The sequence below is a fragment of the Bos javanicus genome, chromosome 4, assembly GCF_032452875.1.
Source record: "Bos javanicus breed banteng chromosome 4, ARS-OSU_banteng_1.0, whole genome shotgun sequence".
NCBI lineage: Eukaryota > Metazoa > Chordata > Mammalia > Artiodactyla > Bovidae > Bos > Bos javanicus.
The window spans coordinates 101,477,161-101,504,389 of record NC_083871.1 but is presented as its reverse complement, the minus strand read 5'-3'; the positions used below and the strand labels follow the sequence as shown (position 1 = coordinate 101,504,389).

General features: G+C 41.0%; 1 protein-coding gene and 1 long non-coding RNA gene across 5 annotated transcripts in view; one reads left to right on the top strand and one right to left on the bottom strand.

The window, feature by feature from the left end:
• The window catches only part of PTN (pleiotrophin), a 109,055-nt gene extending 85,733 nt beyond the window's left edge, over positions 1-23,322 (top strand). For 2 of the 4 annotated variants that reach the window (XM_061414829.1, XM_061414826.1), the window contains one exon: positions 22,569-23,322. In XM_061414829.1, the coding sequence (XP_061270813.1) occupies positions 22,569-22,624 (56 nt within the window). In that variant the 3' untranslated portion in view covers positions 22,625-23,322. The remainder of the gene's footprint in view (positions 1-22,568) is intronic. The other 2 variants (XM_061414827.1, XM_061414830.1) reach the window with 1 other exon arrangement.
• Positions 18,005-25,438, bottom strand: LOC133246469 (uncharacterized). Its single transcript, XR_009736048.1, has 3 exons — positions 24,178-25,438; positions 21,985-22,092; positions 18,005-18,724 (listed from the first exon to the last, which is right to left on the bottom strand). It is a non-coding gene; the product is annotated as an uncharacterized LOC133246469 (long non-coding RNA).
• Between the last annotated feature and the right edge of the window lie 1,791 nt (positions 25,439-27,229).

Genomic DNA, 27,229 nt, shown 5'->3' with positions numbered 1-27,229 from the left:
GTACTTTTCAGCAGCAGGCAGTTGATGCATTCAGATTGAAGTCCTCTGTACTGATGAGGGTATAGGAATAGTCTCCTTGCAGAAACAAACAACTTAACAAGACAGGCAAATTAAGACAGTTTTATGGTGACTTACTTGTAAGGCTTCCCTGGTGGCTCAGTGATAAAGAATCTGCCTGCTAATGCAGAAGATGCAGGCTTGATCCCTGGGTCGGGAAGATCCCCTGGAGAGGGAAATGGCTACCCACTCCAGTATTCTTGCCTGGGAAATCATTCAGACAGAGGAGCCTGGTGGGCTATAGTCCACAGCTTTGCAAAAGAGTCAGATAAGATTAGTGATTAAAACAGCAATGACAACAACAGTGGTGACTTATAGTCTCAGCCCTAAATCAGGACCACATCCTGACAAGTGTGAACACACTTAGGAAGATCAAAAGGCTGAAAATTCAAAATCAACTCTCCTAGATAATCAATGTATATAGTTCTCATGAAATCAGTTACATGATTTTATATTTTTCCTTTTTCTACTACCTAACTTGGTAAGTTCTGTAGTTCTAATATTTTTTTTAGTTAGATTAGCTTATCATGGAATTCCAAAATTATGTAGAGCTATCTTTGTATTCATTCCCAGAAAGTCAGCTTTCATGCTAGAGACAGTAAACCAAACTAAATATCATGGCCATGGTTTCATATGATAGAATCCCAGCTGAGGGGAGACAAGAAGGTATTAAAATCTTCTATTTCATGGTTGTATGGATGAGTTATATACCCCCAAATTCAAATATTGAAGTCTTAACCCTCAGTCTCTCCAAATGTGACTGGGTCTGGAGATGGGGTCTTTAAAGAAGTAATTAAAGTTAAATGAAGTCATAAGGATGGGTCCTAATCCAATATGACTAGTATATAAGGGGAAAAGGCAATGGCACCCCACTCCAGTACTCTTGCCTGGCAAATCCCATGGACGGAGGAGCCTGGTGGGCTGCAGTCCATGGGGTCGCTAGGAGTCAGACACGACTGAGCGACTTCACTTTCACTTTTCACTTTCATGCATTGGAAAAGGAAATGGCAACTCACTCCGGTGTTCTTGCCTGGAAAATCCCAGGGACGGGGAAGCCTGGTGGGCTGCCTCTCTGGGGTCACACAGAGTTGGACACGACTGAAGCGACTTAGCAGCAGCAGCAGTAGCAGTATATAAGGAGATTAGGACACAGACAGACACACAAGAAAGACAAGGTGAAGACATAGGGAGAAAACAGCCATCTACAAGCCGATAAGTGAGACCTCAGAAGAAATCATCTTTGCTGACACCATGATCTTGCATTTCTGGCCTCTAGAACTATGAGAAAATAAACTCCTGTTGTTAAGCCATGCACTCTGGGATCTGGTGTATGGTAGCCCTAGCAAATGAATATGATGGGCCTTGGTGAACTCTATCTTAAAATATCTCCTTGGCCTTTGCTCGTTTAAATGGACTCTAAAATGGATATGAAAATTCATATTGGCTAGATTAATTATAAGGAAAACTTCAGGAAAATGAACATTAAACGTCCATAATAAGTTAAAATCAGAAAAAATATCCCCAGAAACTGAGGAGGATTGACTGGCTTGCTGCTGATGGGCAGAAAGGACCCCTTTCATAGGCCTTGCTCTTTAGTCTGATGGAGTGGTCCTTAGAAACGGTTACCTCCAATCTCAGGATGGTCAGATGCAGGCTGGACCTGCAGGTGCCTGTCTGGGATTCAGGCCGCTCTCCTCAGGTCATGGAAACCTCTGCTGGTTGTAGTGTGTATTTGAAAGGCATAACGTGGGGCTAGAGTCAGTGCACTGAGTTTGTCTGCCAACGGTACAAATATCACTCTTCTGGAAACAATGACACAGAAATCTAATGAAAATCCCACACCTCGTCTGTTCGGTGAGAGAGTCCACAGACTGGAAGAACTAAGAGATGCAGTTTTCAAATTAGTTGATTTTTAATCCAGTCAGAGAACCAAAATCTTCAGCATAAATATAGAGTGGAAAAGAAAAGGGATTGAAGATGTCTCCATGTTCCAGTCTACTGGTTCTCAACCTGGGCTGCACACACAATTTTCTGTGGGAACTTATAAAGATCCCAGTGCCCGGGTATAACCCAGACCAACTAAATCAGCATCAGTAGTTTTGAAAAATTAAAATGGTTTTTAGGAGATTTCAGTATCAGCCAAAATTGAGAGTAAAGTTCACAGGGACCATGGTTAGGAAGGCACACACACACAAGCTTCCATGCCCTCCCTGTTCTCTCCTTTGGTAAGAGAAACTGCAGTTTGACGGGGTGAGGAGAAAAAAAAATGGGATTTTGATTAGACAGGTGGTGGATGGTGGTCGGGCTGGGTGCACATGTAAAATGTCGAAAAGTCTGGAATGAGTTGGGCAAAGGAGGAACATGATTAAGAAAGACTTCTCAGGATATTTGATAAATACATTAAATGAGGTTCCATTTTAATTAGACTGGTGAATAGTTCCCTTTTTTACATTTCCCATTTAGGGATACATAAAGTAAAAGTGAAAGTGAGGTCGCTCAGTCATGTCCGACTCTTTGCGACCCCATGGACTGTAGCCCACCAGGCTTCTCCATCCATAGGATTCTCCAGGCAAGAATACTGGAGTGGGTTGCCATTTCCTTCTCCAGGGGATCTTCCCAACCCAGGGATCAAACCTGGGTCTCCAGCATTGCAGGCAGATGCTTTAACCGCTGAGCTACCAGGGAAGCCCCAGGGATACATAATGAAGGTTAAAAGTTTGGTTCAGGCTTGAAAAATAGAGGTAACAGTATTTCAAGTGTGTAGGCAGTCTGTTGTTTTATGTCAAAATTTTTTTACTTAATTTTTTATGTCAAAAATTTAAAGTATATAATTAATTGAAAATGGACTTACCTGAAGTGAGTTCTGTATTTCACAACACTACCAGTTATGCATCTCATAGGTCATTAAGATCCAATCTTTTGGTACATAGCATACCTTTGCTAAAACTAATCTTTTCCCTCTCAACAACAGAGGGTTCTATGAATGCAGTTTGCACACCAGGTTCTCAGCTTGGGCTGCACACACAATTTTCTATGGGAGCTTATAAAGATCCCAGTGCCCAGGTATAACCCAGACCAACTAAATCAGCATCAGTAGTTTTGAAAATCTTACCATATGAGTTGAGCTAGGAAGACTGTCAGATAGAAGATTTTCTTAATGGGATTCACACACACTTTCCATGACATATTTTTCATGGTTTAAGTAAAAATGTAACAGGTGGCATGTGTGGGTTGTATATATTTTTATACCATTTTTTTCCCAAATAACCATGAATGGATGTTACAGCTTTCTCTGTGTCAATTTCTACCCTTAAGATAGCTCATTTATTTCTAATCAATGGAGAAACAAGTCATAATGAGATAGAATCTCTATTATGATTAGTATTGTTCTGTTTCTACTCTCTCACCTTGCTCTAGGTGTTTTACATATATTATCTCATAAAATTCCATATATCCTTGCAAGTAGATTTTGATATGAAGGATACTGAAGAACACTGGTTACTTTATTTGCCAAGGGCTACATCTCTAATAAATGACAAGAGTCCACACTTGGCTGACTCTAAATTCATATTCTCTTTCATACCCTGTAGATTTCTTGCTTAATCTCGTGTGGGTATTAGGTAACCTCCATGAGTTTATTTTCCTTTGAAATAAGAGAAGATGAGATTTCTAAAGGTGGCTCAGCAGTAAAGAATCTGCCTGCAGTGCAGGAACCACAGGAAACACAGGTTTGATCCCTGGGTCAGGAAGATCCCCTGGAGGAGGGCAGGGCAACCCACTCCAGTATTCTTGCCTGGAGAATCCCCATAGGCAGAGGAGTCTGGCGAGCTGTAGTCTGTAGGGTCATGAAGAGTTGGACACGACTGAAGCGACTTAGCACTCACACACGAGCTTTGTTAAGTCCAACAGTGATGTGGGGGATGATGCCCAGATGGAAGAAGATAGTTTTTAGAACATTATTTCCAAAACTGTTCTGAAAGACATTTCCCAGAATATAAGTTCCAGGAGGATGGGGACTTAGTCTATTTTATTCTCCACTGTATCCCTTTTGCTTAGAACATGGAGCAGCACACCGTAAGTGATGAATAAATATTTATAAAATAAATGCTATTAATAAAAGGAAAAAAATGTTTTGTAAACCTATCCACCAAAGAGTGGTGGAAGCTGTAGTAAAGAAATGATTTAAAGAAATTTTTCTCAAAATTATAGCATTATAAATTAGTTTCTTCCTTTATTCAGGAAAGAGTAAGTCATCGATGCTCTCTTGTGTTTTAGCTTATAAAACACATAAAAAAGACAGGGAGGTAGGGGACCCACTAATTTTGACTCAAGCACTGTCATAGGTACTCCTCATCATTTAATTCAAGCATCAAACAACACTTTGCAGTGCATTTTGTTTATCCTGCTTTTATATGAGGAAACACAGGGTTCAGAAAGTTTAAGCAACTTGCCTGAGGTTTCACAGCTTGTAAGTGTTGAAACCAAGATTCAAATGTAAAGTTAGCTGACTAGGAAGACCCACTGCCTTTTCAATTGTTCTGTGTTGCCCCTAGGTCCTGGAGAAGGGCATGGCAACCCACTCCAGTATTCTTGCCTGGAAAATCCCTTGGATAGAGGAGCCTGGCGGGCTATGGTCTGTGGAGTCGCAGAGTCAGGCGTGACTGAGCACACACGCACACACACACACACACATGCTGCTAGGGATTATAAACTCATGAAACTCTAGCAGTATTAGATAAATCCCAATTCCTAGACTCATTACACGGTAGAGCTTCCAGGGACCTTGCCTGTGATTGATGGGGCCCTCATGTAACAAATGAGAACAAAGGAAATCGGTGATTCATCCAAGTCCCCCTATTGCTTAGTAGCAGAATCATTCCAGGCTTTGTTCTCTTTTGACATCATTTGTCTGTCTTTTTAACCCAGTCACTGACCTCATAGCCAAAATATACTTTCTTTCCTCCAACATTATCCTTCTCATGAAACACAACATTAAGTTCTGGGATTTTTTTTTTTTTTTTCTGCTTGTTTTGTAAAACTCTTTTGCTTGGTTACTGGCCTCTTGTTTTGAGAAATGGTAGTGGATTAATATGCAAACTGCATGATTCTCAGTGTGAAAAACATGCTCTTTAAATTTTAGAATGGAATATTAAGATGTTTGTAAGGCTGTGATGACCCAGCATTAAATTGAGGAAAGATGGGAGAACATCCTCCTTGTGGGATAATCGTTGTGACTTGATTATTAATGAGGTTAAAAGACTGAAAGACTTGCCTGGGGAGAGGAGGTGCTTAATATCTAGAATTGCCATCTAAATGTTGGGAAATGACTAAATATCCCACTTGATTTGGTTAAAAATTGTCTTAAAATTCATAGTGCTTCATTCTCACAGCATTACCTTTGAGGTAAAGAAGTGGTTCTTACTGCTGTGGCAATCTTATACAAACGCTACACTCTAGCCTTGGTTCGAAGTTTCAGTGAAACATTTCGATCCTTATCTAAAGCTTCTCTTGTGTTGGAATCCCACTTACTCTGAAGAGAGCTTTTAGTCATTCACTTCTGAATTGTATACCCAGAAGAAGGGAGAATATTGATATCCTATACAGACTTAAGAATGGGAAGATGTAGAATTGAAATGTAGCTTTCCTGGGGTAAGGACAGATTGCGCTGGGGAGGGTCATTGACTGACTGACAGATTATAACTGGAATTTGCTTAATTGCTGCCAGAATCTGGCAGGGAGAAATTGGTGAGTCATTGTGTTGGGCACTTAAGATTTTAATTTCTTAGGAAAAGAAATTCAGAGTATTAATTAAAATTTTTAATTAAGAAAATCCTGTGTCTGTTGAAGAGATTTTAGCTGCAGCAAGATCTATTCTAGCTAGTGAAGCAGAAAGGGGTTGATTGAAGAGTTTTATATAGCTCACAGACTCTCCGGAAGGGCCAGAGGATTTGACTTGGATTCAGCAATATTGCCGAGAAGACATCAGATCCAGGAGAAATGTCTAATCACACCATACGTGACTGATAGAACAGAGACCCTCTTGCTCAAAGTACTGACTGCTTGACACATGTAATGCTAAGAGCTGGACACTGGAAGCTTCACCCTCCCTGTACCCCAAAGCCAAACGCTTCTACCTCCCTTCTTGCCAAAATGTCCAGTCTCCCCAAATTTGACCTTATTTTCTGCTTGCTCTGCTCTAAGACTCATTTAAGAGTGCCTGCATGGTGTAAACTGGGTCATATATAAAATTCTGCTGCAAGAGGGTCTGGAAAATGTCTAAAACTTTCTAAACTTTGCTTATAAATACAAAGGAGAAGCTGAAAAGGATTTGAATTGATATTCAGTGAGTGATCCTCCAGGGAGTATGTGTTGGAGTGTATCATTAGACCTACTCTTCTCTCCTATTGGGCTAGAAGAGGCACTGATGACATTTCTTGGAGAAAAATCATACTGGACCAGTTGAGTACCCAACTATAGAGAGAAAGAAAGAAAGTGGAAGTCCATCAGTCATGTCTGACTCTTTGCAACCCCATGGACTATACAGTCCATGGAATTCTCCAGGCCAGAATACTGGAGTGGGTAGCCTTTCCCTTCTCTAGGGGATCTTCCATTGAAGCCAGGTCTCCCACATTGCAGGTGGATTCTTTACCAGCTGAGCCACAAGGGAAGCCCAAGAATACTGGAATGGGTAGCCTATCCCTTCTCCAGCAGAACTTCCCCACCCAGGAATTGAACTGGGATCTCCTGCATTGCAGGTGGATTCTTTACTAACTGAGCTATCAGGGAAGCAACTATAGAGAGAGGTCTTTTCTTATTGGAACCACCAGTCATTCTTTGTTGAGTCATTTTGGTCTTTTCAGTTTGAAAATAATGTACAGGAATATTTGAGCTGTTGAGCAAGGGCAGAAATTGGAAATGTGGCCAGCAAGGGTTGACAGTGCTATAACAAAGATCAGAGCAGAGAACCCTTCAGAGAGTAATGAGTGTTTCTCCATGGTTTCCTTGGAGGACGGACTCACCGTAGACTTAGAAGGTGGTCCAGCTGAATGAGGCTGGCAGGATGGCCTATCTGTGGGGGGGGCTGGGGTCCTCCAGGCTGGCCCATCTGTGGGTGCAGGTGCAGCCCAGGGGAGCAGGCTGCTGGTAGCTATCACCTGAGTGCAGAGTCAGAGATGAGGCCGAGGAGGGGACTTGTGTGGGAGGCACCTAGAGAAGCTGAGATCCTCCTAGGTGCCACAAATGATATAGCACGATGATCATGTTGGATCATTCTAGAATCTTGAGTTTTCCTTGATATGGAAATCATTCGTTGCTTTATGAACAAGATACATAAATACTAGAAAGTATGTGAAACTCCTTTTGATTCCGACAGACCAGCTTGGCATGTGTCTGCTTCCGAGTTTGTGTGACAGAGGGCATTGACAAATGGTTTCCCGGAGAGGCAGGGTGAGGAGCACACGGATGGATGGCTGTGTCACAGGTGGTCCAGGCAACAACGCTAATCCCTCGTGCCATCCTGTCCACCAATGTACACTCCGCTAGTGCCAAGTTCTTGTCTAGTTTCCCTGCTCTCGATAACCCTGATTCCTTTCATTTCTTCCCGGCTATTTCTAAAAGCTTTGCTACGTTGCTGCTCTCTCTCTTTTGGATGATTTCCTAGGCTTCTCAGCTTTGACGATTCATCTTTAAAGATCAAAAGCACAGCAGCCATTTAAGTGCGAGACTCGGCAGTGCGCAGAGCATAGCATTTGGCAGTTGATCATTAAATGGGAAAGGGGGTCAGTAAAGTTATATTTCCCACATTCTCAATTCTCTCCTGCTAAATAGATTCTTTGGTTAGTTCTTTAAAAGATAAAAGACACTCCCCAGTGTTTCTTTCTATTTTTTGGGCTCTGACGTCTCTTGGGAATGAGCATGGCGATACTCTGTGGATGAACTTTGTTAGGCCGAGAGACTTTGAACGTGTTCAGAGAGGTCAGTGCACAGAATCCCAGTGCCAGCCAGTCTGGGAGGGGCTTCCTCCTTTCTGAGACCCCTGGGGGGTCGATGGCTGCTGCCCTTGCATGTGACCAGAAAGAGAACTCCTGGGAATTTGTTCTTTTTGATCAGGGAGAAACGGTCTTACTCAGTTTGGCCTCAAGGTTTTCATTTCTTTTTCATTCTGCTTGTGGCAATCTTTGAATATCTATTTTATTTCCCATCCATGATACTGTTCTTGAAGTGAGAAAATCTAAATCTGCCTACCTTTTATTGGAATATCTGTTTTGTCTTCTGGAAACTAAAATCTACAATGAATATCTCATAGCACGTTGCATAGATAAAAGTAATTTATGTAAAAATCTTTGATAAATGTGCAGTATTTTGTAGAATGTTTCCTTCCTTCCAAATGGATTTCTTGAGGTGGGTGTTTCCCTCAGCACTTTTTCAGGCAAAAGAATTATGGTGATTTACACCAATAGAGACTAGAGTTAATATTTTGTGAGAGCCTGGTGTGTGCGTGCTAAGTTGCTTCAGTCGTGTCTGACTCTGTGACCCTATGGACTATAGCCCGCCAGGCTTCTCTGTCCATGGGATTCTCCAGGTAAGAATACTGGAGTGGGTTGTTTATCCCTTCTCCAGGGGATCTTCCCAACCCAGAAACTGAACTGGGTCTCCTGCATTACAGGCAGGTTCTCTACCAGCTGAGCTAAGGGAAGCCTGAGAGCCTGATAGGTTTTTATTATAGTTGGGTAAATGCTCATATATTGTCATTGAATATTCACAAAATCTCTGTGAAATAGTTATGATCATCCCCAATTTTACATATATGGTAACTATGGCTTAGAAAACTTAAATGCCTAGTGTAAGGTGATACAGATAATAGGCAGAGGAGCCAGGACTTAAATATAAGGCAGCCTGACTCTAGATTTCCTGCATTGCATACACCTCCTACCCCTGTATCTATTCCATATAGGCCTCTCAATTTCTTATCTAAGAAAAGTAATGAATTTCAGACCCACTTATTCTTCCTAAAATCCCTCTTTGAGTGTCACTTCTATGAGCACAGAATCAGATCCTGGCTCCTTAGCAGGACTTGCTGCTCATGCATCATCCACTTTGGCTCTTCTGGATCCTTGCTCCAGGCATTGCTCATAGACTCCGCCCCAACCACACCAAACTCCCACAGATGGATCCCTGGGCCATGATTTGTTATATGTCCATTTCTCTATACCTGTTATTCTAAAAACTTTTGACCTGTTTCCCTTCTCCTATGCTTTATACATTTCATTCTATAAAACCCAGCTTGTTTATTCAGCAAATGTTTATGGAGTGGGTGCTATAGGTTAGGTCAGCACCAGGGATACAATGATCTACATGGACCAGTAGTGCAGTAGGAGAAGGAGATAAATCCCAGTGTACTGCAGAGAGTTCCAAGTGCTCTGAGAGAAGCATGCTGTCCTTTGACATAGTTTCCAATATATTCATTTATTTATAAAATCTTAAGATTGCATCTTAGGTGCTACTGATGTTAAATGTTTCCTTCCCTCTTATTTCTGTGTTCTAGTGGTGATAGTGGGTAGATAATAGTGACCAAAATAAACAACTAATAATTAAAATGAGAACTACGTATTGAAGAAAGTGGTCTTAATATCTAAAGAGCCAAGTGTTAGAGTGACCAAGAGAGAAGGGGGCTAAGACAGTGTAACTGGGGAGAGCACCTTTGAGAGGTCACTTTTGAACTTGGACTTGAAGACAAATAGCAGCTAGCTACAATGTTTTGTTGTTCAGTCGCTCAGTTGTGTCTGACTCTTGGTGACCTCATGGACTGCAGCACGCCACGCTTCCCTGTCCTTCTCCATCTCCCAGAGCTTGTGCAAACTCATGTCCATCGAGTCGATGATGCCATCCAACCATCTCATCCTCTGTCACCCCCTTCTCCTCCTGCCCTCAATCTTTCTCAGCATCAAAGTCTTTTCCACTGAGTTAGTTCTTCCCATCAGGTGGCCAAAGTATTAGAGTTTCAGCTTCAGCATTAGTCCTTCCAATGAATATTCAGGATTTATTTCCTATAGGATTGACTGGTTTGATCTCCTTGCAGTCCAAGGAACTCTCAAGAATCTTCTCCAACACAATTCAAAAGCATCAATTCTGCAGTGCTCAGCCTTCTTTATGGTCCAGCTCTCACATTCATACATTATTGGAAAAACCATAGCTTTGACTATATGGACCTTTGTCTGAAAAGTAATATCTCTGCTTTTTAATACACTGTCTAGGTTTGTCATAGCTTTTCTTCCAAGGAGAAAGCATCTTTTAATTTCATGGCTGCAGGCACCATCTGCAGTGATTTTTGAGCCCAAGAAAACAAAGCCATACTACCATTTTAAATAAAACAAGGGGAAGTTCAGAGTCCTGAGGCCAAAAAGAGCTTGTTTTTGTTGAAGATTAGAAAGGAGATCCCTATGAGAATTTGCAGACTTCCCTGCCCAAGCCTGCAGTGACTGCCTTATCTCTAAGGGCTGGCTCCTGTGATAAGACATTCCTCACTGCCTCTGCAATGAGTGCATGTCTGCCTTGCCCCACACTGAAGCACTGGAGGTCAGGAGCCACTACCTATTCACCTATGCAAGTTACTACAACTCAGGTCCTTAGTCCATGAGAGGAGCTTAACAAATAGTACTGACTTGATGAATGAATGGTGGTGGTGGTTTAGTCGCTAAGTCAAGTCCGACTCTTGTGACCCCATTGTCCAAGATGGGACATCTTGTCTGTGTCCAGGGATTTTCAAGGCAAGACTACTGGAGTGGGTTGACATTTCCGTCTCCAGGGGATCTTCCCGACCCAGGGATCAAACCTGGGTCTCCTGCACTGCAGGCAGATTCTTTACTATCTGAGCTACCAGGGAATTCCCTGAATGATGTATCCAAGTAAATAAACTATCCTGTTCTGGGTCACTAGAGCACACCATTCATTCATTGGCTGCAACAAAAATGTACAGAGAAATCACAGTTAAAGCACAGGGCACTCACTTGGAAGAAGAGTCACCTGGGTATTTTACTCCCATCCTTATTAAAGAATTTTTGCTTCTAATTGCCAGGACAGCTGTGAGGACTAGCAGCTATAAATATTTGTAGGGTTTACTTCATGCTGTGTATCTGCTTTCATCTCCCTTGGTAAATTCCATGTTCAGAGGCTCATTAGCTGTGTACACACAAAACAGCTATGTAATAATTAGTATCAAGGAAGGCTGCATAATAGAACAATGTTTGCACTAATTAGATACTGGGTTGAGGGACCTTCTTTTTATTTCCCCCTGAAGCTTCTGCATTTTTCCTTTCTAACTTCTGGATTGAGAACTTCTGCTTCAAGTTTTAGGTTACAGCTATTATCATCAGCATTTCTTGAGTGTAACAAGAGTAGTTGCTGTTTACTGAGTATGATGTGCGTCTGTGCTCAGTCGCTGCAGTCGTGTCCGACTCTTTGGGAACCTATGGGCTATAGCCCTCCAGCCTCCGCTGTCCAAGGGATTCTCCAGGCACAAATACTGGAGTGGGTTGCCATGTCCTCCTCCAGGTGATCTTCCCAACCCAGGGATCAAACCCGAGTCTCTTATGTCTCCTGCTTTGCAGGCAGATTTTTTACCCACTGAGCCACCTGGGAAACCTGGAAAGGCATTATACTGAGCCCTTGGCACGTACTGCCTCACTTGGTCCCCACAGCAGCCCCAAGGAGTTTGGTTTGCATTTTACAAATCAGGACACTAAGGTTGCAACATGCACAAGGTCACTAGCCAGTAAGGGGCCAGGCTTGAAGTCAAGAGAGTCTGTGTCCAGAGTTCTTCTCTATTATACCAATTCTTCCTAAATTGCTTCCTATGGGATCTCTTTAGGTATTCTAAAATAACTGAATAGTTTAGGTTTTTGTCCACCCTTATGGCAGAAAGCAAAAAAGAACTAAAGAGCCTCTTGATGAAAGTGAAAGAAAGTAAAAAAGTTGGCTTAAAACTCAGCATTCAGAAAACTAAGATCATGGCATCTGGTCCCATCACTTCATGGCAAATAAATGGGGAAACAGTGGAAACAGTGACATACTTTATTTTGGGGGGCTCCAAAATCACTGTAGATGGTGACTGAAGCCATGAAACTAAAAGGCATTTGCTCATTGGAAGGAAAGTTATGACCAACCTAGACAGCATATTAAAAAGCAGAGATATTACTTTGCCAATGAAGGTCCCTACAGTCAAGGGTATGGTTTTTCCAGTGGTCATGTATAGATATGAGAGTTGGACTGTGAAGAAAGCTAAACACCGAAGAATTGATGCTTTTGAACTGTGGTGTTGGAGTAGACTCTTGAGAGTCCCTTGGACTGCAAGGAGATCCAACCAGTCCATTCTAAAGGAGATCAGTCCTGGGTGTTCATTGGAAGGACTGATGCTAAAGCTGAAACTCCAATACTCTGGCCACCTCATGCGAAGAGTTGACTCCTTAGAAAAGACCTTGATCCCTGATGATGGGAGGGATTGGGGGCAGGAGGAGAAGGGGACGACAGAAGATGAGATGGCTGGATGGCATCACTGACTCGATGGACATGAGTTTGAGTGAACTCCAGGAGTTGGTGATGGACAGGGAGGCCTGGCCTGCTGCGATTCATGGGGTCGCAAAGATCGGACATGACTGAGGGACTGAACTGAACTGAGACTGCATATTAAAAAGCAGAGACATTACATTGCCAACAAAGGTCCATCTAGTCAAAGCTATTGTTTTTCCAGTAGTTATGTATGGATGTGAGAGTTGGACTATAAATTAAGCTGAGCACTGAAGAATTGATGCTTTTGAACTGTGATGTTGGAGAAGACTCTTGAGAGTCCCTCAGACTGCAAGGAGATCCAGCCAGTCCATCCTAAAGGAGAACAGTCCTGACTATTCATTGGAAGGATTGATGCTGAAGCTGAAACTCCAGTACTTTGGCCACCTGATGTGAATAACTGACTCATTGGAAAAGACCCTGATGCTAGGAAAAATTGAAGGCGGGAGGAGAAGGGCACAACTGAGGATGAGATGGTTGGATGGCATCACCGACTCAATGGACATGAGTTTGAGTAAACTCCGGGAGTTGGTGATGGACAGGGAAGCCTGGCCTGCTGCAGTCCAGGGGGGTCATTGCAAAGAGCTGGACACGACGACTCAGTGACTGTACTGAGCTGAACTCTAAAACATTAGTATAAGTATGTTTGGGGTCATTTACGATTGAGCTGCATCAGATACTTTTTACTCAGCTTTTCTTTGTATAATAACCACATGGGAGCACATAATAACTTTTAGTGCCACTTTTCTCCAATGGGGGTCCTTAAAGGGGCTGACTTCCTCCAGAGTAAGATACAGCAGTGCCAGGCACCCCGTTACACTTGGTGGCCTCCCAGGCTCCACCCAGGGCTGGCTTTGGGGCTACCTTCTCTCCACTCTGAAATACTCGTGCTTCCCCAGGATCCAGGGCACCGGTGGGTGCCCTGGTAACAAGTGCTGGAGAGACGCTCTGCATGTTCCCGGTGACTCCAGCCAGCTCTGCCGCATTGCACAGCCTTCAGCAACCTACAGGGAAATCAAAGCAGGCTGGCTGTTGCTCAGCTCAAAGAGGCAAGGGGAAAGAAAGACTTTTTCTAGAGGAAAATGCAGTATTTATAGAAGAGCTCATCAGAAATCCAAAAGGCAAGAAGCAGGTAAACATTTTCCCAGTGTCCTGCTGCTGGGGCACACAGAGGGCAGGGCCCAGAGCTGTTTACCACAGGCTCACACATTCTTGGCGCTCACTCTTGCAAGGTGAAAATAATTCCAGGGATGATTTTCATTCTACAGAAAAGCTTTATTTTCAGACCTTTGCTGACATGCACCAGAGTAATAAATTAAGCTGCTATGAAGACTGCTGTTTAAAAACATGTAGAGAAGTTGCCTGGAAAATCCCATGGACGGAGGAGCCTGGTGGGCTGCAGTCCATGGGGTTGCTAAGAGTCAGACACGACTGAGCAATTTCACTTTCACTTTTCACTTTCATGCATTGGAGAAGTAAATGGCAACCCACTCCAGTATCCTTGCCTGGAGAATCCCAGGGACGGGGGAGCCTGGTGGGCTGCTGTCTCTGGGGTCGCACAGAGTCGGACGCTACTGAAGCGACTTAGCAGCAGCAGCAGCAACAGCAGAGAAGTTGAGGAGAGTCTCTTCAGACCTACTTGCTGCTGCTGTAGACAGAGCATTGGGTGCGTGGAGGCAGGGTGGAATTGAGTGTTGTTGAAACACAGCTCAGCTGCTCTAAATCTGGAGGTGTGGAGACCAGTGATGGATTAATGTCTGGAGCAGCTTGAAACCACACATATGCATACAGTCCTACCGTGTACAGTATCAAAGTCACATATTCAAATGATGTTAATTAAAATCTGGGGGACATTAAAAAAAATAACAATAAAGTTAGGTATATTTTCTGCAACTAATGAGGGTTATCTGAAGGATATACAAAAAGGACAGCTAGTGTTATCTAGTTCACGGATGTATTCGTTCACTGTCTGCTATAACAAAGTACCACAGGCTGGGTGGCTGAAACAGCAGAAATTAATTTTTTCACAAGGTTTTAGCAGGATTGATTCCCTCTCAGTACTGTGAGGGAAGAGTCTGTTCCAGACTGCTTTCCTCAGCTCATAGATCGCTCTCCTCTTCCTGGGGTTGTCTGTGTCCAAATTCCCTCTTACTACAAGGACACTACTCATGCTGGGGTAGGGCCCACTCTAATGACCTCATTTTAGCCTATTTACCTCTGTAACAACTTTGTCTCCAAGTATGTTCACACTCTGAGGGGTTAGGAATTCAGTAGGAATTTTTGAGGGGGACATAATTCAGCCCATCACAACTGATTCTGATATATACATACATATATATATAATGTATGTATATATATTTATAATGTGTATACATATATAATGTATACATATATATATAGGAACCAAAAAAATATAAGAGCGAATTAAAAATGATTCATGGAGCTGTACTTACTGAGTTTTTAAATATTCTAGAGTTCAAGCTTTTCCCCTTTTCCATAAATCATAATTTGAGTTTCCAATAGCTCCAGTCATTAAATATTAAACATTAGATATGATAATAGAAAAATAATGATGTACTTAGTGGGCACTACTTATTGTTTATAATAATATATTTCATTTCTGACTTAGGCTACCATATAATTTATAACATTTTATAATAAGGTAAATTTTCTACCTATGCCCTCATTATTGTAGAAATAAAGTTTTAAACATTTAAATATCATATTAGAAAGAAGTATTCTTTCTGCTTTTGATGTAGAAGAGGTCAGTTACTCTGTGTGGGGGGGTCACTGTCAAGAAGTGTAAGGTGTTGAGAGGGGCCTGTGGACCGAGGAAGGAGCAGATGCTTTGCTGAACAGAAGCAGCCTAGACATTCATTCCACCATCTGTGGTTGTGTGTGTCTTTCTGCATATGTGTGTGTGTGTTAGAGAGACAGAGACACGTGGATTTAAGTATATCCTCTATTCTAGCTGACTTATAGAGTTCTTCAAGGTAGGTAGGGAATGGAGATAGGGCCGGCAGGATTGCCAAGAATGACAGCATCCAGTGACTGCCAAACCACACACACACACACACATACACACACAGGCACACACAAGTCTCTAACACAGGTATCAGAATTGCGTGCTATTGAGCCCACAAATATATATGGCCATAATTATGCCAACATTCTTAAAGCTACCTACATAAAATTACATATTCTTTGCCAAGTTTTATTTGCTTTAGCTGTATTTGCCTCTCTTGAATTTTCTTCAGTACTTAAACACTTTTTTTGGCCAAAGGTGAAAAAAACAACGTAGCAGCTGAATATGAATACAAGCATACACACCCACAACACACACAGTTTTTTGTTTTCCTTCTGTAACTGTATACAAGTGAGAAAACCCTGGATTAAAGGACATACAGATGAAGTATCTCTTGATTCCTATCTTCATCGTTCTTCTCTCTCATGACTCTCAGAGGAAAAGTCCACAAACATTTTCAGTGTTATTTTTACATTTCCAGATACATGAATAGGCGTGACTGATACATAAGGACAGTATGAATGAGCTGAGTTAAAAGAGGGGTTTGACTTGGCGACTCTTGTCCTGGTAAACCCATGTGCATAGGTCAGACCTAGGAGTGACCCCAGCACACTCGCTTCTACCCTACAAAGAAAGCACATCCTAGAGAGGATTCCTTTCTTGATGGGTTGGAGAAGCCAGTAGTGGTCTCAGCTTTTTCCTTCAAGGAGGAGGAAACAGAGAGATAAGAGGGAAAAGGGGCTGAAAAGAGGAGTCTCTGGGTGAAGGGAGAAGAGCTTCGTTTACTGATCCACGGGGAGTTGCTTTGGAAAATAGCTGACCTGCTTAGGGACATTTACTAAACTTGCTCTGGGTAGTTGATGAAATAATTTCCTCATCTCCACTAAACCCTCTGTTAAGTCCACATTACTCACCACGCTTTCATAGCTGAACTTGCTATTTTGAGGCAACACAGTTAAGTGTTGAGTCACCCCTAAGTGAATGCAGGCAGACAGAGGTTGCTCAAAGGTTCCTGACATGCTTAGTCTGCATTTTGACACAGAAGTATACTATTTTTAATGTACTGTACTTGATGTCAAAAGTAAACTTGTGTAGAAGGGCAGGTAGTAGAGAGGAGAGTGGTTGGTGTTGTTATGAAATAGACTTGAGCAAAAGGAAGGTGGGCAGTGAGGGAAAGGGCAGATATTAGCACATCACTGAGGAGCAGCCCTATGAAGGTGGATATATATAGTGGGATGTATATATTCCATACGGGCTTCCCAGGTGGTGCTAGTGGTAAAGAATCTGCCTGTCTGCCAGTGCAGGAGTGGTCAAGAGATGTGGGTTCAATTCCTTGTTTGGGAAGATCCCCTGGAGGAGGGCATGACAATCTACTCCAGTATTCTTCCCTGGAGAATCTCATGAATAGAGTAGACATTAGGGTCTCAAAGAGTTGGACACAACTGAAGCTAGTTAGCATGCATGCACGCATATATTCCATATATAATTCTAGAAGTATTACAAATGTATTGAGTCCATAAAAGAAGAAATGGCATGACATTACAAAATAAGAAATTGAAGAGGAAACAAATTATTACACAGATGTTGGACTGAACCATATCTGAGAATAATCAGAATTAAAAACTAAGAGATGATACTTTTGATTGTTAAATATACAGAAATTTCTTCTTGTATTGTGCCACTTGATAGACACGACCCCCATTTAACCTGAAATATTGGGGAATTCAATGAACGGTGCCATGGTGGGAAGCCGAGCCAGCTAGTACCTAGATCCCTGGTGGATCACCGAGCTGTATGTTTACAATTCAGCAAGCCTTGTTATAAAGTTCAGAAACAGCTGGGAAGGAATTAGAGATTTCCAGGTGACTAGGCAGCTGATTCTTAAGCACAGGTGAGTTCCTTCAAATACGTTCATGAAGTATTACAAACGTGTTGGTTGTATCCAGACTTTGGGGCTTATTTACATGGTTGACAGTAACTTGATCCTTTTCCTTCACTCAGTTTTCATGATTTATTGAATGAATCTCCACAGGTTATATTTAGGACTCTCTGTGACACACTACCCACTGTCCTTGTCCATGGGCACTCTTGACCTCTAAAGCTTTGGTGTCCATTTCTGAGAGTTCATAGCTTCCTCTTATAGGAATTCTATCTCTTTAGAAGGTAAACATATTTTCCTATTTTAATTAACAGTTCCTCTCATCAGTGTAATGACCCAAAGCCATTTTATTTGAAATAGTAGCAAAGAGATGTTGACCCAGTTAAAATCTAAGCCCCTCTCATATCATTTCATCTCTTAATTTTCTTTCATTTTCTATATATGCCATAGGTCATCTGAAAAAAAGAAATCAAACCAAGACATTTTGCTAAGAAAATGAGATTACTTTACTCCAGAATTTTCAACTCTTCTGCTTCTTAGAATGCCATCTCCTCTCAAAGTCTTCAGAAAAAAATCTGTGATGTCTTTCTTTCAATTCCCACTTACAGTCTTATTTCTTCTAGGTGTCCCTAATAATGGAAATGGGAGTGGGTGTTTACTTGTACCAACCACATGACGATCCTATTCCTAAAAGGACCTGTGGATGGGTGGAAAAGAGATGATGCATCCTGTTTGATGATTTGCCTTTTGAGAAGGAGTTTGCTGTGATCGATTCTTTTTTTAAAATTTGTATTTATTTATTTATTTGTTGCTGGGCCTGGTCTTCATTGCTCTGAGCAGACTTTCTCTAGTTGTGGCGAGTGGGGGCTACTCTTCGTTGCAGTGTATGGCTTCTCATTGCCGTGGCTTGTTGCAGAGCGTGGGCTCTAGGCATGCAGGTTCAGTAGTTGTGGAGCAGGAGCTTAGCTGCCCAATGGCATGTGGCATCTTCACTAACCAGGGATCGAACCTGTGTTCCCTGTATCGGCAGATGGATTCACAATAACTGGAGCACTAGAGCATCCCCATGATAGCCTTATATAAGTTGTTGATAAAAATTTAAATTTGTACTTCCTTTCAAGAAAGAAATACACCAGTACATACCTAGAGCTTTAAAAATACTGTGTTCTTTGATCCAGTAGATCCTCTGTTAGTAATGTACACTAGGGCAAAGTTTAAACAAACAGTGATTTGTCTGCAAAACACACATTGCCTCATTCTTTATAATAACAAAAAATGGGGACATGTGGGAACACGCCGACTGACCAACAAAAGAAGAAAAGTAGGCAGAGATGTCATAAAAGAATGCTACTTGGTCATGTCTCAAAGTATATGCAATGGCAGGGAAACTAATATAACAGAATTTTTCATATAATATATTCTATCAACTGTCATTATGTTCTTAAAGTATGTTACATTTATTGGCAGAAAGGAAACATAAATAGAACTGTTTGCTGGAAGTGCTGTCTCTATATTGTGAAACCATGGGTAATTTTTTTTTACCATATGTTTCTTTATTTTTATATAAATAGGTATTACTCTTAAAGCTGGAAAACTAATACTTTTTAAAAAGAATGAAATAACTCCGAGAGGAGAAATTCTCTCCCCCCTCAGGCTAAATCTACCACAGACATACTTTTTCTCTATACCGATTTATTGTCTTTTATGTAACATGCATCTGTGATGGTAGCAAGAGAAATAGGGACTGAAGCCATAAAAATAGCTGCCACATATCCATGATCTTTGGGGCTTACCAGGTGGACCTAGTGGTAGAGAACCTGCCTGCCAACACAGGACACTTAAAGAGACATGGGTTGGATCCCTGGGTTGGGAAGATGTCCTGGAGGAGGGAATGGTGACCCACTCAGTATTCTTGCCTGAGAATCCCACGGACAGAGAAGCCTGGTGGGCTACAGTCCCTAGGTTCGCCAAGAGTCGGACAAGACTAAGACGACTTAGCACAGCCCAGCACAACACAGACAGGGTAAAGCTAGAGAGGATGTTCATCAGTTTTTGAGGCCATAAAGATAAGCAGTGACAAAGCTCACTAAATATATATAAAGGTCACAGTATGAGAAATCAAATGGACTATGCTGCTAAGTCGCTTCAGTCATGTCCGACTCTGTGCGACCCCATAGACGGCAGCCCACCAGGCTCCCTCGTCCCTGGGATTCTCCAGGCAAGAACACTGGTGGGTTGCCATTTCCTTCTCCAGTGCATGAAAGTGAAAAGTGAAAGTGAAGTCGCTCAGTCGTGTCCGACCCTCAGTGACCCCATGGACTGCAGCCTTCCAGGCTCCTCCGTGCATGGGACTTTCCAGGCAAGAGTACTGGAGTGGGGTGCCATTGCCTTCTCCGAAATTGACTATAGACAAATACAAATTCTTTCCACTACCTTTTACTGAAGACTCCTCATTTTATCTATTTAGATTGAACCCAGAGTGGACTTAAGGTGTGTAGTGTGTCAAAAGAATGCCATGGTGACTTATTTGTCAGTTGCATTAAAAATATTGATTGATATTGTGCAGATTTTATAGGCAATTGCTTAGTTTCTTGGTATTTAATTGTTAAATACCAATTTAATGGTATTAAAATTTAATGGCATTAACAACCAATAATGGTTGTTCATTGATGAATATAAAGTAAATGTCAGGCTCAGGTAACAGAGAGAGGTGCTCTTGTTTTTACCAAGGACAACTGAGGAGAAATTCCAGTTCCCAAAGTGTTGCCTACATTACTTAGATCAAATAGTTTCCAATATTCAGAATAACTTTAAGCTTTATGAAATAAAATTTTACCAACACCTGATGAGTGTGGGATTCATTTACTTACATATTGAAATAGGGACATGATAGCCAAAACATGTGAACTGTTGCCCCAAACATCCTCTCCTGGAGGCTAGAGGATTATAAATTACTGAGGCTTCCCCAGTAAGGGATTTGGAGAAAATGAGACGAGGGAAATAAGAGTTATATTTCAGCTGTCATCCTAGATTATTCCCTGAGGATACCATCTTAATATACAGCTGTTACTTCAAATGTCAACCAAAGACTGGGGATTATTAAATGTTCAGATATTATTTGTTCAGAAACTGAACAGAAAACCTTATTTGACCTTAGAGGTATCTTTAAACTTGGAAGTTCTGGTCATCTCACCTATAATAGGTCAAAAAAGAGACATTATAATGACAAGTAGAAACAGAGAGAGTGAAAAAGTGTTACTTCAGTATGGAGAGGGAAAAAAAAATCTGAGGATATTTGTGAACAAAATGAATACTTTTGAGCAGCAACATTTTTGCAACTCCTGACCTAATTGTGTATGTTGCACCCTTGAAGCTTGAATAAAGGAAGTTTAGGACAATGGAGAAGGCAATGGCACCCCACTCTGTTACTCTTGCCTGGAAAATCCCATGGAAGGAGGAGCCTGGTAGGCTGTAGTCCATGGGGTCTCGAGGAGTCGGACACAACTGAACGACTTCACTTTCACTTTTCACTTTCATGCATTGGAGGAGGAAATGGCAACCCACTCCAGTGTTCTTGCCTGGAGAATCCCAGGGATGGGGGAGCCTGGTGAGCTGCCGTCTCTGGGGTTGCACAGAGTCGGACATGACTGAAGCGACTTAGCAGCAGCAGGACAATTACTTTGTACAGAAATACTACTACGCCTAATATATAATGGACTTCAGAACAATCTGAAGAGATGGTAAGGATAAGAATGGAAAAAGTTCAAGCTCTGCTTAAGTATAAGCTGAGTTTTGTATACCACTTGTGGTTGGGGTCATGTCCCCTCTCATCATAAACCTCTGACCCTCTTGGGCACGTGCCCTGTGATCCCATGAACAAGTCCGTACTGGCCACTGTTTCTGTCCTGATATTCCTCATTCAATGACCTGCTCAGTGCAAACGTCTTGGTGATGACAAAGAATATTAATCCTACAGAGCAATCACCCCCTTGTTCTTATAATAAGTGCTAACCTTTATTGCCATTTTATTGTCCCATGTTCTGTTCTCAGTGGATCTGATACAACTCATCGAATTTGGATACGAACCCAATGAAGTGGTACTATTCGTATGCTCATTCACAAGTGAAGAATCTGATTCACAGATATACAACTTTCTCAGAGTCTCACATTAACTTAGTGATAGAGTCAGAATTTAAACTCCAGCAGTCTGGCTCCAGCCCCTAACCCATACATGTCTGCTGCTATGTGGAGAGAATGGGGAAAGTATTTAATATCTGAAAAACACTTAGCAATATCCTTGCACTCGCTAGCCTGGTGATGCTGACCATTCTCATCTTTGGAACCAAAGCTGACATGTCCTATTCCATACCGTTTTCTCCTAGGCTTAGGAAAAGGGAAATGACAGATGACTGAATGGAAAAGGATGAAGTCTTTTGGTTTAAATCCTAATAGTTTTACTTACCTGGTTTAGCCCAGGTTGGTCCATCTTACTTGCTTCACCAAGGCCAGGAGTCTCTGTAGAGTCAAAGCTCCATGTTTGGTAGATTCAGAGGTGGACCTTCATCTGTGACTAGGTGGCCAAATGTATAAACAGAAGACACATCAGGAGAGGATACCTCAGGAGCAGAAGCACTTTGAAAATGATAACAGGAAAAAAAAGCTTATCACCTGTCCCATGGGAAGGCAATGTGGGAAGTGAGGGTCTGGGAGAGCGTTGGTAGCTCTCCATTGAGCAGTGTATTCTCTCAGAGAGGCCGGCTGTGTTTCAATTTTCTAAGTGAGACCCCCAGACAGTATGTTGTTTATCAAATGGGGGCAACCAGTATGAAACCAGGCATTTATAGGTGTTCACACAGGAAGCTGTATTACTCCTGCCTATTCTCATAGGCGCACTCTGGCAAAAGCACGTGCACACACACACACACACACACGTACTTTGTCTATGCATTTAATCATTTCATTCCTGGCCATTTATAAAAGTGGCTCCCTCTCTCATAGCTTACTAATGTGATACTTTTTCCTCTCTTTCTTTTATTTTAATCACAGCAGAATCTAAGAAGAAGAAAAAGGAAGGCAAGAAACAGGAGAAGATGCTGGACTAAAAGCCGCCACCTTCCGTGGACCATGAAAAGGACATCAGCAAACAGGATCAGTTAACTATGGCATTTATATCTACCGTAGGCTTTTTATTCAAAAATTATCTATAGCTTAAGTACACAATAGGCAGAAACAAAATGAAAAGAAAAATTTTGTAGTAGCATTTTTTTAAATGTATCAATATACCATAGTACCACTAGGGACTTATAATAGAGGACTGTAATCCTATTTAGAATGTTGACTTATAGTACATGTTAAGTGATAGAAAACTGAGGTAAGTTTTTTGAAGTTATGTGATATTTTACATTACATTTTTTTTTTTACATTTTTTTCTTTTGGCAGCAATTTAAATGTTATGACTATGTAAACTACTTCTCTTGTTAGGTAATTTTTTTCACCTAGACTTTATTTCCCAATTGAGAAAAATATCTACTAAACAAAGCAGCAATAAAATATGGTCATCCTATTTGAGGAAAATATCTCTTTTTCTGCCAGTGGATTTTTAAAAAATTGTAGTCAACAAAATGAGGGGAGGGTGGTCAGAGCATGTCCTAGTTCAATGTTGACTTTTTTTAAAAAAAGAAAGCATTAGAACATGAAATTATTTCACTTTGGCAGAAATATTTGTTTTTTGATGAAATTATTTTTCCATTGGAGGAAAAAAAAAGACGAGGAAAATAAATCAAGGTGATGCTGAAAAAAAGATGCTTTTGTGTGCAGTAATTTGATATTGTAAGCCTTCTCTCTTTGTCATCTATGTTCCCCCAGCTCATCTGTTAGCAGAGAGAAATGATCATACAAACTAATTAAATCATTCTTGCGCACAGATGTTGTAGAGGGTTGACACAGCTGTAGATGTAGGTCTGTAACTCTATTTTAAACTTTCTATCCGTATATAATAGGTTGGACTGGTGCTACCGAATTAAAGTTCCAAACTAGTCTAGGGTTTGGTGGAACAGAAAAATGCTCTTCTTCTATTGAGTTTGGACTTTGTCGTTGTTCAGTCGCTAAGTCATGTCTAATTCTTTGTGACCTCGTGGACGGTAGCACACCAGGCTCCTCTGTTCTCCACCATCTCCCAAAGTTTGCTCAAATTTATGTCTGTCAAGTCAGTGATGCCATCTAACCATCTCATCCTCTACCACCCCCTTCTCCTTCTTTCCCAGCATCTTTCCCAGCGTCAGGGTCTTTTCCAATGAGTGGTTTCTTCACATCAGGTGGCCAAAGAATTGGAGCTTCAGTTTCAGCAGCCCTCCTTCCAGTGAATATTCAAGGCTGGGTTTGCATATTAACACCAGGCATAATGGTTGCTTGTTACTGGTTTCTATAAACCAATGGTTCCTACTCTATCATCTACTATATGAGTACCACAGACTAGATATGCAAATAAATCCCTTATCTTCTGGGCTCTAAACACAGTTTTTAAGTACATACAACTATGCTTCTATTATTCAGAGAAATAACACCTCAGAAGTCAGCTGGGATTAACCTCAAAGTATTTCTCTTGAAAAATCCACCTTTACTTTTAAAGGGATAAGACTCAATAAATAACACTTACCTATCAAGATAACTCTAAGTCCACTTTCAGAAATGACAGTTTCAATACCTTTCAATAAACTAATTACAAACTGGTCTAATGATGCAGCCAAAGTGCCTTCAAAGTTGAAATATTTTTGTCACCTGGTCAAAGACTCCACTTGAGCTAGGAATGTTGACGGGGTCCATATCTCCCCACTAAATCAAAGCCAACTGCCAGTGGGCAGTAGAAAAAGGAACGAATCTCTAGGCACATATGTGGAACAATTTATAAACTGGTGCTTAATAAGAGCAGAGTACCTTGTAAAGTGCAAATGCAGAAACATGAATAGTGAATGCAGTTCTTTTACAGGTGAACCTTAATAGGCTAAAGGTACTCATGGGGATGGATGGAGGGGATGAAAGGGAGGCATTATCCTGACTGGGTTTTGTTGACAGCAAAGACTCTGCAAGGAGAGGCATGGTGGAAAAGCCTGAAGAATGTTTTGTTAGCCTCTCACCTAATATTGCTCCTCCATCATCATTTAGCCAAAATAGCAGCCCATGAATCAGTAATGAGCTGAGGTGAACTAGAACACAATCTCCCACAGGAAAAGCAGTCCTGTAAATAATCATGGCATTCCCTCTTTCTTTAACCTTACGACATGGCAGGAAGCCAAAGGCGCTCTGCTGTGTGAAGGGTGATTCTTAACACATCATACACTAACTCCCTGATTTTCTGTGAAGGCAAGGGTGCGGATGCTAATCTCCACTGCATAGAGTGTGAAATACTTAAATTCTCAAGAAGTATTCCATCCCAGCCCCAACTTTAAACACCTTGCTCAATCTTACTGAAGTATTGAAAACATAAATACAAAAGGACAGGCTCTGAAAATCACTGACTTGACAAATAAAAAAAGAAAGACCATTTTCAGTATTTCATAGAGTGCCCCAGCAAGCTCTCTCTTCCAATCATTCTGAGTTTTATGAACTTATTTATCCTTGTGTTCTTTAAGCCTGGAGGAAGGAAAGAGAAATGGAAAGAAATCAGCTATGTTTCCTTAAAGGACCTTCGACTGAAGAAAGTTTTCTCCCAATTACCAAAAACAGTCTTCCAGTTACCAAATGTGTCCTTATTCAATATGGTGACCATATCCTTCACACTTGGATTTTGACAGGCTTTCTTATTTGTCCTGATTGTATGAATCCTATCACACTATATTCCTAGAATGATATCATAATGTCTTGTTAATTCTGTAAGAATAGAACTCCAAACAGAATTTAATGCTCTAAATAGTTATCAAGTTCTACTAAATTGTGGAGGTATTAAAAAAAAAAGAACTATATGATTTCATTTATGGGTCCTTGACCATACGAAGCCTTATTTAAGAAAAGAAACATTACAGTCCTTTACCCGCTGAGAAGACAGATTTCTTTAGGAATAAGAGATAACACATATTTTCCCATAATATGTAACTCTTGGTTCCATATATCTGAAAGTCTGAAATTGTTTCATAACTTCTTTGGTTTAAATGAAAAACAAAGGTAAATATGCTTTAGGAAGCACTGAATGAGGCAATATAAAATACTATCTTTCACCAATTGAATTATTTTAAAATAATTTCCAAACATAAAAATTCAAATTTTATCAGCCTTTAGTTGTGGGATTCTCTAATGGAGTGAAACAAAGGGCTTTATTCCCATTAACTTTCTCCGGAAAATAATGCAACAGATCAGCATCCTTAGATGTGCAATATCGAAGCATTTGATCTCAATCTCTTTTTTCTCTGGCTTGCTTTTAATTTAATTAGTTTTAAGCTTTAAGCTTTTAAAAGTGAAATCAATCAGAAGGCGAGAGTGTAGAGAATCATGTTCCAACGCTTCTCATGTAAATTCAAATTTTAGATTCTTCTTTGGAGTAAAACAGGCTCCTCACTGTCTACAAGCTTATTTCTGAGTTACAAAAATTCTCTCCATGTTTTTCCCTATCTTATCATGTTTTCCTCCTGCATTCTCGTACTCAGTCTGGGCTGCCAGAGGACACCTTTTTCTTGCATCTGGAAATTTAAGCAGCAGACAACTTATTTAAGCAGACAGTAATGTCTCCAGGTCTGTCAAATAGATGCATTTTCAATCTTCCAGTACTTTCAAAGAAGACATAGAATCTTGGAATACATTTCCATAAGGGTAAGGAGCATAATGTTATTCAGAGCATTTAGCAAGTAATACCTGCCTGATACTTATTGGACTTTAATTCTCCTAGAAATAAAATATAGGGAACATTTTAATCAGAGAAAAACTTGTCATGATCTTAGCAATCCATCCCCCCCCTCAATGTTTCTCTTCTTCCCAGTCTTTCAATTTTCTAAAAAAGGCACCAGAAGTAAAGTAAATGTTTAGTCCTATTAGGATCACAAGTAAAATCATGTCATTCAAGAATATTTCAACACAAATGAATGCAAACTGACATGTGTTCCATTTTTTTTTAATTTAAAAAGAAAAATAAAGAACAATTAGCTCTCAATATCTAATTTCTATAATACAATTTTCAAAGGACAAAACCTTGACCAGCAGAACATTGATGTATTTAGATATATATATCTCATTACAACTACAATATTAAATTGTTAGTAGGATTGGCCAAGGTTATATGCTCATGCTCAGTCACCCAGTTGTGTCTGACTCTTTGCGACCCCATGGACTGCAGCCCATCAGGCTCCTCTGTCCATGGGATTTTTCAGGCAAGAATGCTACAGTGGGTTGCCATTTCCTCCTCCAGGAAATCTTCCTGACCCAGGGATCAAACCCACGTCCTGTACTGCAGGTGGATTCTTTACTACTGAGCCACTGGGGAAGCCTAAGAGGGTTATATATCTAGGTTATTGCAATGTATTTTCTTTTGTTCTTTGGAAATGTTCATGGAAGCCATACAATCTATGTTAGAGAATGACAACATGGAAAATCCTGACATCATGTAGTTAAACTGGGAATGGAGGAATACCTTACAGAGTATAAACATGTAGTGACTGAATCCATATATGCAACTTGCTCTTGGTGGAGATGTAAAATATTACATAAAATACATTAATTGCAAT